Source organism: Cottoperca gobio, chromosome 3 (genome assembly GCF_900634415.1).
Source record: "Cottoperca gobio chromosome 3, fCotGob3.1, whole genome shotgun sequence".
Lineage (NCBI taxonomy): Eukaryota > Metazoa > Chordata > Actinopteri > Perciformes > Bovichtidae > Cottoperca > Cottoperca gobio.
This window is the reverse complement of record NC_041357.1, coordinates 20,063,107-20,079,178: the sequence shown is the minus strand read 5'-3', so window position 1 is coordinate 20,079,178 and position 16,072 is coordinate 20,063,107. Positions and strand designations below refer to the sequence as shown.

The 16,072-nt window shown below is 39.4% G+C and overlaps 1 protein-coding gene across 1 annotated transcript in view; it reads left to right on the top strand.

The window, feature by feature from the left end:
• The window catches only part of zfhx3b (zinc finger homeobox 3b), a 136,711-nt gene extending 129,886 nt beyond the window's left edge, over positions 1–6,825 (top strand). Inside the window, 1 exon segment of the mRNA XM_029455924.1 lies at positions 205–6,825. Coding sequence (XP_029311784.1) covers positions 205–1,925 — 1,721 coding nt within the window. The 3' untranslated portion in view covers positions 1,926–6,825.
• The last annotated feature ends 9,247 nt before the right edge of the window (positions 6,826–16,072 follow it).

The following is a 16,072-nucleotide window of genomic DNA, read 5'->3' as shown; positions in this document are numbered from 1 at the left end:
ATTAGATGTCAACACTTAACTGTTAGAGCCACAACAGAGTGAACAAATAGCTCACTATTACTATTACGATTACATTTAAATGTACCTCTTTTGTGTGTCTATAATGACATAACTCATCTTATTATCTCCTCATCTTATATTGTGCAATCATCAAAGAAATATACCTATTAATTATTGTTTTGTCTGTATTTGAAAAATTTCCAGCTTTAACTCCTCCAAAACCTTCAAACCTCCTGAACATGCCTGGTGCCAGTGTTCCCTCACCTAGCCTCCCCACATCTGGATTACCCAACAAGCCTCCCTCATCATCGTCTCTTGCCGCATCCAGCCCAGCCCAGACCAGCATGTCTGCTTCCCACTCAAGCTCCACCTCCACATCCAACTCCACTTCCTCAACCACCCAGTCTGGCTCCCGGCCTGAACCCCCCAAAGAACGTGATGCTGAGAGGGTAAGAGAGAAGGAGAAGTCCAAGGAGAAGACGGAGAAGTCCTCAACCCCATCGTCAACTGGAAGTACTCCTGCCCCTTCCACTTCTGCTGCCAGTGCCAAGAAGGAGAAACCAGACACAGCTGTACCTGCCACCTCCATGCCCACACCTGGCATGGAGTATGTGGTAGACCCTGCCCAGCTTCAGGCCCTGCAGGCTGCTTTGGCATCAGACCCCACAGCTCTCCTAACAAACCAGTTCCTGCCCTACTTCATGCCTGGCTTTTCCCCGTATTACACCCCACAGATCCCTGGGGCTCTCCAAGGGGGTTACCTGCAACCAATGTATGGTATGGAAAGTCTCTTCCCTTACAACCCAGCATTGTCACAAGCACTGATGGGCCTGTCTCCAGGGTCCCTGCTGCAGCATTACCAGCAATATCAGCAGAGCTTGCAGGAGGCACTACAGCAGCAGCAGCGGCAGCTTCAACAGATCCAGCAACCCAAGGCGAGCCAAACTCCAACCGCCCCTCAACCCTTGGCGGAACGCAAAGCATCTGCCAAAGATCAGGTGAAAACCGAGGAACAGAAGGGCAAACCCCATAGTGAACACCCCACTTCCTCCTCCTCCTCCTCTCATAATAAAGTACCCTCTCAGCAGAAAGAGATGGATGGCAAAGCTGTGGACCAATACATCGTCCCCAAGGTGCAGTGCAAACTGGCATGCCGCAAGTGTCAAGCAGTTTTCACCAAGGAAGAAGAGGCTATTACCCACCTTAAATCTAACTGTTTTTTCGGTCAGTCTGTGGCAAACCTGCAAGAGATGTTGCTGCGTGTCCCTGGTGGCGTAGGTGCAGGGGCTGGAAGTCTCTATGACTGCCTGGCTTGTGACACTACGTTGGATGGGGAGAAAGCACTCAGTCAACACCTGGAATCGGCATTGCACAAACACAGAACAATCAAGCGATCAGCCAGAAATGCCAAAGAGCACGCTACTAGTTTATTACCTCACTCTTCAGCCTGCTTCCCCAATCCTAACACCGCATCTACCTCGCAGTCTGCCACTCATCCCATCAGCAGCCCCCCTCCCCCGCCAACAACATCAGCCACCATGCCATCTTCTGCTGTCTCCTCTTCCCTGTGCTCCTCCTCTACTACCCTACTCAACACCACAGCTGCCGGCAAACCATGGCCCCAGGCCCCTTTCTCCAGAGCTTTAGCTGGGAAGCCCAATGCCAGTCCCTCCTCTTCTTCCTCCTCTTTTCCTCCAATGTCCTCACCTTCAACGGTTACCTCAAGTTCATTGAGCACCTCAGGAGTTCAGACCTCGATACCAACAGACGTCTTTACCGACGAGTCTGACTCTGACAGTAGTCAGAAGTCAGCAGACAGGCTTGGCAGGACGGCGGAGGAGCCGCAGCAGCCTGGCTTTGTCAAAGACAGTAGTAGTTGTAGTAGTAATCTTGCTAGTGTAGGAACAGACTCCATCAGATTGTAAAAGAGCTTTCAATGATGGACAATATTTAAAAAACACTGAAAAAGACAAAAAAAAATCACAAATGGAAAAAACATAAAAAGCAGCAATGTTAAAAATACATTAAACGTATACAAACCAATTTCAGAAAAATATGTGTAAAGACTAACTGCAATTCCAAAGCTTGTAACCAAAAATTTAAATGTTAGTGGATTGTTTTCCCATATCAACATGCTGGTTTTCGTTTTTTTTTTGTTTGTTTGTTTGTTTGTTTGTTTTACTCAACTGAAATACATGCATACTAATATATGAGAATAGAAAAGATCGCTGCAGTTATGTTTTGGGTAATGATAGAGAAATGCTGTACTGTATGGCAATGGACTGCCTCAAAGTTGACAAATGGCCCAAGAACCCTTTTGAAGAAATACGAGTCAATAAGCTGTCCCTTTGTTTTGTAATAATTTCTACTTAATAGCACAGTCACAAAAAGCCAGTATGTACTGTATGGGAGAATAGTCTATCAGTTTTCTTGCTATTTAAGCATTCAGATACCAATGGCTTGCAAAAGTAAAAGAATAATGTAATGTCTATTTTATTCTCAGGTCAACAGCTCACAGAGGTTTTTTTTGTTACAGAAATCCACGTTTTACACCTTTTGTTTCCAACAGGAGATAAGCATTTTTTTTTCTTTCATAACTTGATTTAATAACAGAAAGTTTTAAGTTGAGGGAAATTTTAACAAGGCATTGTATCTGGGCATTCAAAAAGGGTAAATGATTTGCTGGTTTTAACATTGGAAATCCTTTTAAATCCATTAAACCCAGACAAGGAGAGCATTGCAGACATAATAACAGGCGATAAAAAGAGTTTTGATTAAAAAAAAAAACAACCTTCTGTATTTATGATAGATATGAACATTTTTGGTGTTAAGTAGATTGTTGCATTGGAAATGAATTTAAACAGTATGGTAGGTTGAAAAAAAACTTTGTGTACATTTAGCTTTTGTATTGTCCAACTTTAAGACGCTTCATTTGATGTTGTCTTGGTCATTCCGATAGACTAGATTATGGACAGGTAATTTATCTCAACTTTGTTTCTGTTTTATTCTCAACTTCTTGGGAAACATTCACCCAAATGCCCCTCCTGACAAGGCAGGATCTTCTTTTAGAATTATTTAAATTTTATGGTTTGGTTGGTATTGCGCTAACCAAAACAAAAAAGATCCTGGGTGAAATATTGAAAGTTTTACTTTATTTAATTTTTGTGTTACCTTTGTGCACTTATCACTGTCTGACTCCTATTTCTCACTCTACTTGTTCCTCTCTTCGCACTTATTTTTCTCTGCTCTCCTGTGTTTGTAGATATGTACACTACAAAGCAGGTCTTTTGTTCTTCATGTAGTGTGGCTACAGTCTTTATTTTCATTTTGACATTTTTGTTGTCATAAATGAAAATGAAAAAAGAATACTAATAATAATTCTCACGCTTTAAGACAAAAAGAAAATCCAAAGACTAAACACTTTTCACCATTGGTGCATAAATATGAGAAAAGAGGCTTCTTTATACTTGAGAATTTGTTGCTGTTTTTAGAGGAAAGAAAACAAAGTTTTAAAAGACAAAGGAGTACGCATCAGAGTTGCCGTTTTTGCTTCTTTGCAAGCGAACAGGTGGCTTTTTTACGTAAATACCAAAAACCAAAAAGGGCCCTTGTCCTTGCATTGTGGAGTAGCACCGTTACAGAGCCATTGCAGTTTGTAAGATAGAGGTTATTAATATTTGTTTGACTTTTTTGTCACATTCAAATGTCCATTTTTTAAAGAAAATGTATAAGGTCTGGTCTTCAAGGACATACGTTTTGCTGCTAATGTAGAATTTTGGAAGGAAAAAAAAGTACCTAGATGCATGCTCATTTTGCTTTTGGCTAAGCTTTAACGAAAACCAACAATAAACCAATTTCTTGCCTCTGCAACACCTTTTTTTTTCTTGTTGCAAAAACGGAACTTTGAAGACTGTGAATATATGTTCCAAAGGACATTTTGCCGATTTTCTTTTTGAACAGACCAATGTTTAAAGCCAATGATCTATAACGTTTGTAAAGAACAGTGCATTCCAAATATCACAATGGATTTTTCTTAAGCAAGGACTTATCCTATTTCATTTAATTGCTTTTAATTGTCACAATCTATTTTTTTCTCTCTTTTTTTTAAGTGACTGTAAACTGTTGTGTAAATTTTTGCATTATTGGTTGCTGAACAACGTGATCTCCATATGTCATTTTGTGCTGGCATGGAACATTGCTGAAAATCCCTCCATCCAGTCAAGGTTGTTGCTCACTTGTTAAGCAAGTAATAGTGGTTACCAAAAAATGTATATAATACATCTGGTACTGATGCGTCTCATAAGTTTAGTAACATTTATGCCAGTCAACATACAACTAGTCTCAGAGGGAAATGATGGCTGTTTTGCTGAGTTGCCCCCTTCCTGGGAAATCCACCAGTGACTTGTCCCATGTGTCTGCAGGGTGCCACTTCCACACATAGATTACAGGTTTTTAAGGGACATCTTCATTCCAAAGCATTATTTCTGGAAAAAGTAGGAGGTTTCTTGAAGATGTCCCTTGATTTCAAATAGCAAGGATGCTTTCATGTCCAAAGAAGTCCACACACTTAAATTTATTGCAATGGATGTGCATAGATACCCCACTCTCACTGATGATCCAATGAACAAAAACTTTTATTTTTAAAACCAAAACCAAGACCTATTTAAATTTGTGAAACTACTTTTAGGCCACTATTGTATAGTCAATATATTTGCCCTAATGAAGTCTCAGAATGATGTTTAAAGTGCTTTGTCTTGCAGAGCAATGTGATTTGGTGTTAATACTACAGCATGCTGTTGAAAGTCAGGAGATTTGGTCTGCAAGCTTGTTACTTTTCTAAAGTCCAGTTCCCTAAAAATACTGTTCACATGTACTTTCTTATTTGGGAAAATTCTTAAGTTGTACAGTTTTCTTAAATATGTTTGCTTTCTTTTCATTTTCAGACAATGTCAGACATGTATTGTTATTTTCTTATAAGTATTTGTATTTTATTTTAGTTTCTGTATATTACTTTTTATCATAAATTAACACTAGCTTTAATTTGAATTGCTGAAATTAAGAAACAAAAAAAATGACCTGGCCACTTTATGGTGTGATAATGTTATTTTATTCATTGTCTCCATGATACTGTTTGCTCTCTTATTTCCTAAATGTAATCTTTTGGGCTTGTTTGTGGAAGACAAAGTTGAGGTCTTTACATCAGATTCAGCCAGCATGGACTGTGTGTGAGTTTGTGTGCGTGTGTGCGTGTGTGTGTGTTTCATAAGAGCCAGCATCAATTCAAATTTTTCTTGTTTGCCTTTTATTTTCTTATATGTTACACACCAAAACAAACTGAACCACAAAGCTGGATTATGGATAACTGAAATTTAGAAAATCCAATTTTAAAGATAATGATCAGAAACAATACTGAAGCACTGAGCAGTTTTTACTTTGATTGATTTTATGAATGTGGCCAAAGCTTTATGCAGTTGAAACAAAAAGAAAAAAGTTACAAGTTGTGCCCCAGATAAGTGTATATTTTATTGTGGCACAAAACGCTATTGTGGATAATTGGATCCACTGACTTACATTGGGATACTTGATTTTAATGGACATTTACAAAGAGAGAGATAAAGACAAGGTTTTGCTGTAGAGGTCATCTTTTGCCCACTGTGAAAACGAGCGTGTACCTGTATACAGATATAGATATATTTAAAACAAGACATCGACTTTTTTTGTTTTCGAGATGAAGAAGGACTGAAAAGAGAGAAAAAAGGACTCTGGGAAGCTTTGGATATCTCGTTAGGAGGACATGAGAGGCTGTGGGCACACCAAAACTGGGCATGGGAGCCAAAGGCAGGCTCAAAACAGCTTTAAATCCACCTCCTTATTTGAATACTGACAACTCTGTAATGGGAATGGACTCTGGAACCAATGGACATGTGTGACACAGAGAGGAAAGTCCTTAGATGAAACTGAACTTAAGTGGCTCCAGCTGCCTCTTTCTCCTTTCTGTCTGTCTCTTTCTTTCTCCAGCTCTGCCTCTGCTTCTGCTCTTTGATGGACATTTTCCAAATTTCAGGACAGGATGGACAGACATGCTTGCTTCATTTCTCCCAGTTCATGTTGCTACCCGTTTCATTTCCTTGTGCTTGTCTCTGGTTGACAAGTTAAGCTCTCCAGTCAAATGGCGGCTCACCCCTCTCTCTGTTGATTACATGATCTAAAAAGAGAAATGAATAACAGAGAGAGGGGACGGGTTCTCAAAGCTGTCATTCTTAAAGAGGCAGTTACACTAAAAAAGCGTATTAACCAAAATTAACAACCAAACTAACAACCAAACAACCATTTGCTCCAACTTCAAAGATGAACTGTTACTTGGAGCTCTCTGTTCCTTTTGTGACTTCTGGTGCCACAATGTTTTTTTATGCTTTTAGTTTTTCTTTTAGTTTCCTTGAATTACTCCTCCTTCGAGCCTCATAAGCATGGCTCTGTGGCTCCAGGCAGCCCATCCGAGGGTAGAAAAAAACAGCCTTGCAATGTACAAAAAAGAGCAAGTTAAACCAAAAATGTTGTTCTTGATGTCTTTTCTATACTGTAGTCTTGTTAGCTTTTTTGTTACTGTAATTATATGATGAAGATTTCCAAACTGTACCAAATTACATGGAAACTAACATACATACAACCACATGGAACTTCAGACTTTTAAAGAAACTTTTGTCACAAAACCTTGTTGTCCTAGTTAAGTTGATTGTAGATGGTAATTGAATATACTCCTTTGAAAATATTTCATCAAGTATGTTTCTTGCTCATTGTGATACATTAAAAAAGTATGAGCATAAATTGCACTGGTGTGGACTTCTCTTTGAGTGTGGTAAGATGTGATCACTTGCTTTTGTTGAAATGACTCATTTTCTCCTGTTTACTGAAAATAATGAATGATCCTAAAAAGCCCCAAAAAGTATTGTTTACATTTTGACCATATATATTCCAGATTTGTTTATGATACATACATCGTAAAAGACCTGTCAATCGATTTTAAAATGATTACTCCCTTTTTATAATAATATCATTTTCAATGTATAATTAGAATGTTTGTTTTTTAAATGTTTTACTTTAAGAATGAAAACAAAAATGATAACCCTGTGTTTACATAAGAATCACTGATTGAGCATTTATTAGGAAAACATCTGAAAACAGAACAACACATTGAGCTTTACAACCGTCTCTTCATAAACCTATGGGTGAAGTGACGACACAGAGACTACGTCCATGGTTTATACCAGGGGTGTCAAACTCATTTTAGTTCAGGGGCCACATGCAGCACAATTTGATCTCAAGTGGGCCGGACCAGTAAAATCATATCGTAATAACCTATAAATAACCACAACTCCAAATGTTTCCCTTTGTTTTAGTGCAAAAAAGTACAAGTACATTCTGAAAATGTTCCAATGTAATGAACTATGTTCCAATGTAATGAACTATCTTTTTACAACCTGAAATTTCTTAAGAAAAAAAGTTTCAATTTCAACAATATTAAGCATCAGTTTATCATTTACACATGTGCATTACAACGTACAGATCACAGTGGATCTACAAAGGCCCACAACATTTTGTCACAGGTATCTGGAACAGTATTTTACTTTATGATCAAAACAAATAATTTTTACACTTTGCAAAGTCATCCCACGGGCCGGATTAGGACCTTCTGGCGGGCCGGTTTTGGCCGCATGTTTGACACCCCTGGTTTATACAGTCTATGGCTACTGCTCATTTAAAGGCGCTATCACTAAAAATAAAAACCTGCTCTCATAACACATAGTGGCAGACTTGGGAAACTACAACAGCAGCAATTGCGCAGTTGTGCTCCATTGTTGTTTGTTTTCAAAAATGTATATGCAGATTTCAAGCTGGCCAACTGTTAGCTAACTGATACTGTGCCTAAGAAATAAGATCATGGCTGCATATCATAACATTATCCAATTTCTCCCCGAAGTAACTTAATTTGATATTGCTTGTAAACACACCTTCGCCAAAAAGAAGTTAGCAGAAATCAGAAATCCTTTATTAGTCCCACAACGGGGAAATGTACCTTGTTGCATGTCTCACATTCAAAATTCATTCAATTAAAGTATAAACTAGCAAAAAGCTTGCAAGACAAGGACCAGTGAGTGTACAGTTTGTAAACTATTAGCATATGAGTCATTACTGGGCATCTCATAAGTGACCAAATGCAGGTGGCTAACATTTGCTACATTATAGATTGTTTACCTGTCTGGTAAATGTAGTCCCTATTTTATAGAGTATGAATCTCTTTCTACCTTACATATAAAGCTGCACTGATGTTAACTTTGGAAAGACGATACAACATGCACAGTAAGCAGTGGGTAGTTCAGGGGGGCCTTGGACTTTGGACCATTCCCAATCAAAACAGAGCTGATCCTGCTCTGCCTGTTAAGCAACAGTTAATTCTCAGCTGGCATTGAGGTACATTAACAGAGGAACTGCTATCAGCAACACTTTTGAGCACCCAGTGATATGTTATGGTCAATTTGTACCAAGGGCCTTTAAATCTTCCGTGTTGTTAAAATTAGAATGGCTTAACACAGTTTTAATTGATATGTGGAGTGATCTTGTCAGATCCCTTCAGCCTCTGAATTTCTATCTGCCCATGTGTTATATTTAGACGGCTTGTAGGGATTGTAAGTGCCCTATCTTAATGAATACATATTAAGCAACAACTGTGAACTTCTTCTTAATTAGAGGTGGCTGTGTGCAACTTATGTAATCAGAGCGACTGACTATAAAGCTTGGAAAAATGGAGCCTAAAATGAGAATTATTGTAAGGAATAAGAATTAATAGAAGCCACATAGTGTTTCTTAAATAATTTAGTGCATCAAAACGGTGATCCGATAATAACCACACTTTTGGGTGTTTTACCAAATAGAGGTAAGACTAGAATGACTAAAATAGTGAAAGTTTTTATGCATTGGAATTAGCATTTTGGTAAACTGAAGTACATTGTTTTCACCTTTTTAGAGTTTTTGCATGTAATTCTTAAACAAACCAATATGGGAATACAGTTCACTAGTATTATGGTCTATGTTACTTATAGGCAGGTATCATTTACACAATTACGCTATTATTTCTAGCATTAACACACCTCCTTTTGTCCCCGGTGGTATTATGCAACATATGTCATTAAAGTGAAAAAGCTTTAAAAAGTATAGAAATAAAGTTTTTATCAGATGGTAAACTCCCAAAGAAATGTGTGATTACTGAAACACAACTCCAGAACATTGACTTAATTAAAAAATATAACCTCTTTTGTAAGACCACACAAGTTTTAGTTAGAGATATTGACATGAACATTCATTTTTGTTACGTTTTCTAAAAGCAGTGAGGCACTGTGATCTTTGAACTGCTCTATTGCTCATAGAATATGGCTGAATTGCTTCAAATATTTGATAAATTAAACACATTCTCAGAAACTGTTTTAAAAGCATGGCGCTTTGTGAGGAAAATATGAAAACAGCTCAAATCTGAGGAGCCTCAAACCTCTAAAGAGAGTTTAAGGAAGAGGCCATCCTGCGTCTAGCAACAGGCAAGATTCATTGGCCATGTTGAGCCAATTAACACGCAAGGGCACATCCCGAATGAATTAAAAACACCCTAATCCGATCAGTGTGAAAAGCAAGGCCATTTCCTTCACAGGCCTGGACCAGATGGCACTCACACTCAAATGCTGCATTGAAACAGGCCAGGCCCAGTCACACACTGTGAAATTGGGTTAGTTCCTGAGTCTAACATAGGCCCTGGGCAATGTGAGCTTCCAAAACCATTCTCCCCTAGCCTAAAGGTACAGGGCCCACCATGCCAATCTTTGGCCCCATATTTAATTATCATTCTCAATGCACCTCACTAACTCGGTCATTTCAGTCAGAGGTGGAGCTGACAGCTTCCTAGAGTCATTTGTCTCTTTCCACTAGTCAACCTTTTACATATCCCAAATAGACCCTGACATACCACAGAATGTTCTCTTTCGTAGTACAGAAGACAAGCACAGCTCTGTTGGATAGAATATCACAGACTCTGTTTGTACACTCTGACCCAAGCTGGGTGGTGTTACCATGCTGAGGTCTAAGTTCTTGCTTTGTTGGGATAATGGCTTGTTGGGGTTTCCAAAGCTCTTTAGTATCAGCTTTCAACTTTTTCTGGGAATAAATGGTGCAAATGTTGGATGATTCTCGTCAAAATGACTACAAACGCTATGATTGTTCTACGTCATCTTGGGCCTTTTCTTAAATAAAAAAGCATAGCCCTTTAATGGCTGTTTGGCTGGTATTACCACTTGACATCACAAAGGCAGAAAATGTGGAGCAGAAGTTGGAAGGGAAACCACATCACCACACATCCCAGCATTTAATTCCACCCTGCTATAGTCAGAACATGCTGCCTCCATCTTAGCCAAGACAGGGGTCAGCCCTGCCAATGTGTCCTGTTCCATGATGTTCACAAAACACAACAATGTGATGCGATGAAATTACTTTAAATTGTCTGTCAGCATCATACAGTCTGAGCAAGAATTTGATGAGAAATCTCCAAAGTATGTAGACTTAAAGCCAAGAGTTGTCACTAATACTAAACCTGTTGAAGGCTTTAGGAACATGTTGAATGTGTGTAAACTGTTCTGAACTGCATTGAAGTAACAAATTGGAGTGTGTCACCAGCAGATACTGTGGACATACTGGATACATTTGCAACAAAGCCAATGAAAAACCTAGCTCAGCTGGTCTGCTTTGCACATGAGCAATTTCCACTGCCACTGTCAAGGTTTAACACCTGACAGACAGTCTGGTGAAATGACATAGATGACCGTGAAGAACAGGAATTTCACCACCAAACCTGAAAGCCATATAGTCCTTCTTTCCACATCACATACCTGCTACTACTCCCACATATACCTCTTTGCCTGGCCATATTGTCTTCTTCCCCTATCAATGTCAAAGGCAAATCACGCTACAGCCTTGAGGACAGGTCAAACTAATTCAATCTAATCTGTCAGATAAAATGATGGGTGAGTCAGGATCAAAGAGATAAAAAAAAATTAAAAGGGAGAACTTTTTAATCATAGCCTTAAGTTTCCTGATCAAAGTGGGCTGACACATCTTCACATCACTTTATACTGTATGCCCAGAAAGAAAGAAAAAATCAGTGTTAGCTCCCATCGGTGCTGGTTAAGTGAATGGCCTATAAACCCCTCTGTCTAAGCTCTATCTCGCTGGCTTCCCACCCACGTGGGATTCATGCTGGGGTAGGTGTGCAGGGTATCTTGGCAGGCTCTTGGCCTTGCCGAAGCATTTCCCGTCTCCTGAACACAGGATCAGGTGTCACCATTTTCACAGCACCTTCTGGTTCTGTTTAACAGGAAATGAGGTCCATCAGAAGAACTCTGACCAAAACTGAGCCAGAATGGGCACTGACAGGCAGGAATATTAGCCTGTGACGGCAGTAGGTAATTGAATGATCGGCTCACCCCCCCTCACTCGTAATGAAGAGAATATGTGCTGGGAATGTGTTTGTCCTTCCCATTCCTTCGTCTGCCCTTTTACTTTCCTCTTTTTCCCCGCCCGTTTTTCCCCCTTAATAAATCATTTGTGGGTGTAGAAATAAGGGATAATTTTACTTCACTTCAAAGTGCTTCTCATGGTGTCATTTCTGCAACCTCAAAGTGATGATGCATTAAAAAGGCTTCGGGTGAGCTCTGCCTGAGAGTGTTTTCAGCCTTTAAACGAAGCTGTGCTGATAGTGTCGTGAGAGAGAGAGAGCGAAGTACATGAGAGATCAATTATCACACCTCATTTTGTTCTCATATGCAAAATGATAATGGGTGGACCATGTCAGACCTGAACCATCAGGTGGTGTATCCTTTCACCATAAATGTGTTTCACAGATTGTCTGAAGGGGTCTGGTAAATCCCTTTAACAGTTTAAAAAAAGAAGGGAAACAATTTGGCTTCTCCTTGATCTGTCTTCAAATGTCCCTCTGTGGATGAGATGTAAGAGTGATGGAGCAACAGAATAATCTTAACACTCAGCTTGATATCACTGCACACTTGTGAACACTACTTTTATATTGGAAGGTTTGAAAAACAAGACAAAGAAAATGTTATCCTATAGTCTTTCCTGGGTGTTTGTCAGCAAACAGTAGAACAACTGCGTATCTATGCATGTTCCAGCGAGACAGAGTGCATGTGCCACAAAGGAGGCAAAGGTTTAAGGTTGAGGGAAGGTGATGCTGTTGAGGAAGTGGGAGGCACAGCTTTGAGGTGCAGCCTCATATTTCACATAGCTTTGGGGAGAATGTCAACTCTGAAAAGAATTCTTAATACAATAATTGCTTTGAGACTTGTTCTTATTAATATTTCTCTGACTTGGGTTTTGTATTTTTTTTTTAGACCTTAACCAAAATCAGTTGTAGTACATTGCTGCTGGAATGCTTGTCAGACTGGGCCCTGACCCTGGGCTAGCTGCTATAATGATGGGAAGATGAAAGAGCCAGGCCCATTCCTAGGCTGCCCTGTTAGGGGGTGCAAGCCTGTGAAATGGAGAGATAATGGAGACCAGGTGTGCTGTGGATGCCTGAGACACTCCTCACTCAGTCTGAGAGCTCCTCTCAGTGAGAGGGAGGGCACACTACCACTGTTGAAAACTGACTGGGCCACAGTCCAATTTCTCCCTCCATATCATGCACACACATAGTATATATACTTTACTATATGTAAAGATATATAGTAATTACTTATATGCTTGTTGTTGGAGTTGGACACCTACCAAGTGGTGCACCTGTATTCAAACGGGTGCCTGTGCTGCCTTTTTACCCTCATAAAAACTACATTGTGTTCATCAAAGTGAGAATGTGGGCTGAAAATAAATATTTAGCTTGAATAACTTGCGCGCGGTTGTTTCCGTGGTATTCATAAAAATGGTAATTTTACCATTCAGAACAGATATTTTTGAGCATTCATCCATTTGTTGTTAATTTAAAGTAGAGAAGTTTAAAAAGAAAGATCTGCCAGACTGACCGCTAAAGTGTTTCTAATTGGAACAGACAGGCTCACAAAGCTCTTCTGTAATTACAATCTAATTAGCAGGCAGCTAGCAGAATCCAACATTCCATTTAACATCAACAATTTAACCCTTTACAAGAATCCTCTAAGAACATATTTCAAAGGTTCATGCGGCTCCTGTGGGAGAAACAGTCTGCCTCACTTCTGTCTTCTGCAGGAGGTCAGTGAATGTCAATTGGAGAGAGAGCTGAAAAAGGTTGAAGAGGGAATCAAGTGAAGATAAGTTCTCATTAAAGTCTTCTCCATAAGAGCTTGTTGAATGATAAATATTAAACATTGATTACATACAAATAGGAATGGCTCTCTTATCATCACTGACTATTGTCTTCCTGAGATTATCGCATAATTAAATCTAACAAGGTCCTACTCAGGCCTTTTTGTCAAGTGAGTGAATTACTAATTATACCCACATGAATAAAGGGCAATCACACATGTGCCTGTCATATGAACAAGCATGCAAAGGTAGTCAATCTATAAGAATATGAGAATATTGCAGGAAGGCAGATTCCTATTTGATGTACTCTGTCTGGCTAATAAAATGGCTGTCATTCAGGATGCCTTATCTTGTGAGCCAAAATGAAATGTGGTTCAACATTTTGGAATATAGATTTTCATATTGTGTAAATCAAGCAGTCATTATGTTTACCAGATCGTTTTAGTGGAGACACAAAGGCCTGCTCAAATGGAAACCTTCAAATATACAAGTAAAAAGGCAATGAAAGTGTGTGATTGTGTTTCAAGCATATATTGTGTGATAGACAACAAAAATACTCTTTTTGACGGATGCAAGTTCTTCTGTCAGGTTGGGATCTCCGAGGCTGACTGACCCCTTTTACGTTGTATAAAGGTTTTTTTCAGACGAAAATTCAGTCCTGCAATTTGCTGGTTAAGTTACTGATATTTAATTTGAGTTCATTTCTCCAAAGCTGTCACTGCTCCTGACCTGTCTGGACAGAATATATATTAAAAGTCTGAGGATTACCATGCATTAGTTTGATTTATGGGAGGCTGGAGTCCTGCATCTGGCCTAAACTAGTGTCTTCTTGCTCTGCCTGACAGCTGGTACACGCGTCAGCTGGGCCCGTCTTTCCTACCACCCACATTCTGACAAAATTAAACATAGTGAATAAGAAACACTCTTCCTTCTCCAAAATTCATATAACACAACCTACACAATAACAGGAGTCAGTCAAACACTGTCTGAGCAGTTTGACTAAGTATCTGTTGTGCTGCAATTCCTACAATTGTGAATCATACGCAATTAATCTGCAGTATACTGCCTCCAGCCCAGCCCTACCCCCAACACACACACACACACACCCTCACTCACACTAATGCACACATACCCTACCCTTTGGTCTGCCTCTTAATCCTTCTCACTGTCTTCCTCGTATAGACATGATATTCTCACCGTATCCAAGGTCACTGAATATTAATTTCAAAGTGTTGCCTACTGCTGCAGCTTGGAATTAATAAGGCCACCATTTAAATGCTACAGTTACCAAACTCATATAACAAATGCTGAGCAATCTTCGCACAACGCACTCTTTTCCTCTCCCCTTCCCTTGATATATTAATTTTTGACCAAACGTCCCTGCTTGACTACTGTAACGAGGTATGATGTATTGAGCCTCGGCTGTTGCCATGGAGACAGCAGTCCCCTCTTACTTGTCATTAGAGCACAAACAAGCACTGGCATCTAATGTCATTCCAGTCAACATGAGGGAGAGCGATGAGAAAGGGAGCAACTGTGTTGGATCCCTTACTCCCTTTCCTCAGTTTGAATTGTTTTTTGTGTGGATTATTTGGATTGTACTGGATGTTATGGGCCAACATACTCTTCGCAGGGGCATTGTTAGGTCATAAACCCGGGGAGAGGCACATTTACTGTTGTCTTTGTATGTTTCTCGCATCCCAGTGCTTTGATGTTGGCCTGCAAATGGAAATAGGTGTCTGGATGTCACAGAATAATTACCTGTCTAAGCCATTCTTCCTGTTTTCTTTGTCCTGTCCCATGCCTCGTCTCTTAAATAATTAGAAATGCATTTTCTATAAGTTTGGATTTGACTGTGTGTTTTAGAATGCAAAAGAGAAATGTTGTTTAGTTTTTAGTAAGGTGTTTCTAGTCAATGTCAATCCCAAAAGGAAGTTAATTGGGATAGTTTTGATGGGAAGTCAGATAACATCCTATGCTTCTTGCTTTCTGTACAACTCTGATGAAATTACAGGCTGATTGGGTTTAAGGGAAAGATAGCAGAGAAAAAAGAAAATGCAACAAATGTGTTTCATCAGAATTGGGATAATGCTATCCAGTTTTCTCTCAGCTTGTATCTTTTTAAGCTGGGGTGAGATAATGACGTTGTAACTGAGTAATAGTACTGTAGGAGCTTTGGAATATTCCAGTCTATTTTAATTCCATTTGAGATAAAGCTTTCTACTTGTTGTCTCGGCATGAAAGTGCACCTCATTTTCAGACGTTCTTTCTCCCCTCATTTCAGTTTTAATCAGTGGCTGCTTTCTAGTCCCGTTGTTTGAGGTGAAAGTGTAGCCGTATGCTTCACTGTCTTTTCTCTGAACATAATCTCTTCCCCACACAGAACAATAATCCTACCTTATTTTCTCTCTCGGTGTTGGTCTTTTATTACTTCCAGGTGTTAAGGCCCTGTCTCCCTCGCAAGCAGATGTGCTCGGGAAAAAAAAGGCCCTTTGTTTGGAGTTGTGCTATTTCAAACTGAATATTAAGTTGCCAATGCTCTCTGAAGGCAGACAACAGAAACAAAAAAAGACCAAAATAAAAACTAGGTGAATGAATATTTGCATTAAAGAAAAACAGTGAAAGATGTGTGAGATTGAAAAAACAAATGGGATACAGATCAAACCTGTATGCTGTGTGCACAGAAAATAGTCACGAAAGAAAATGCTACTCAAGAAAGAAAAAACAGAGGCAGAAACCAAGGTAA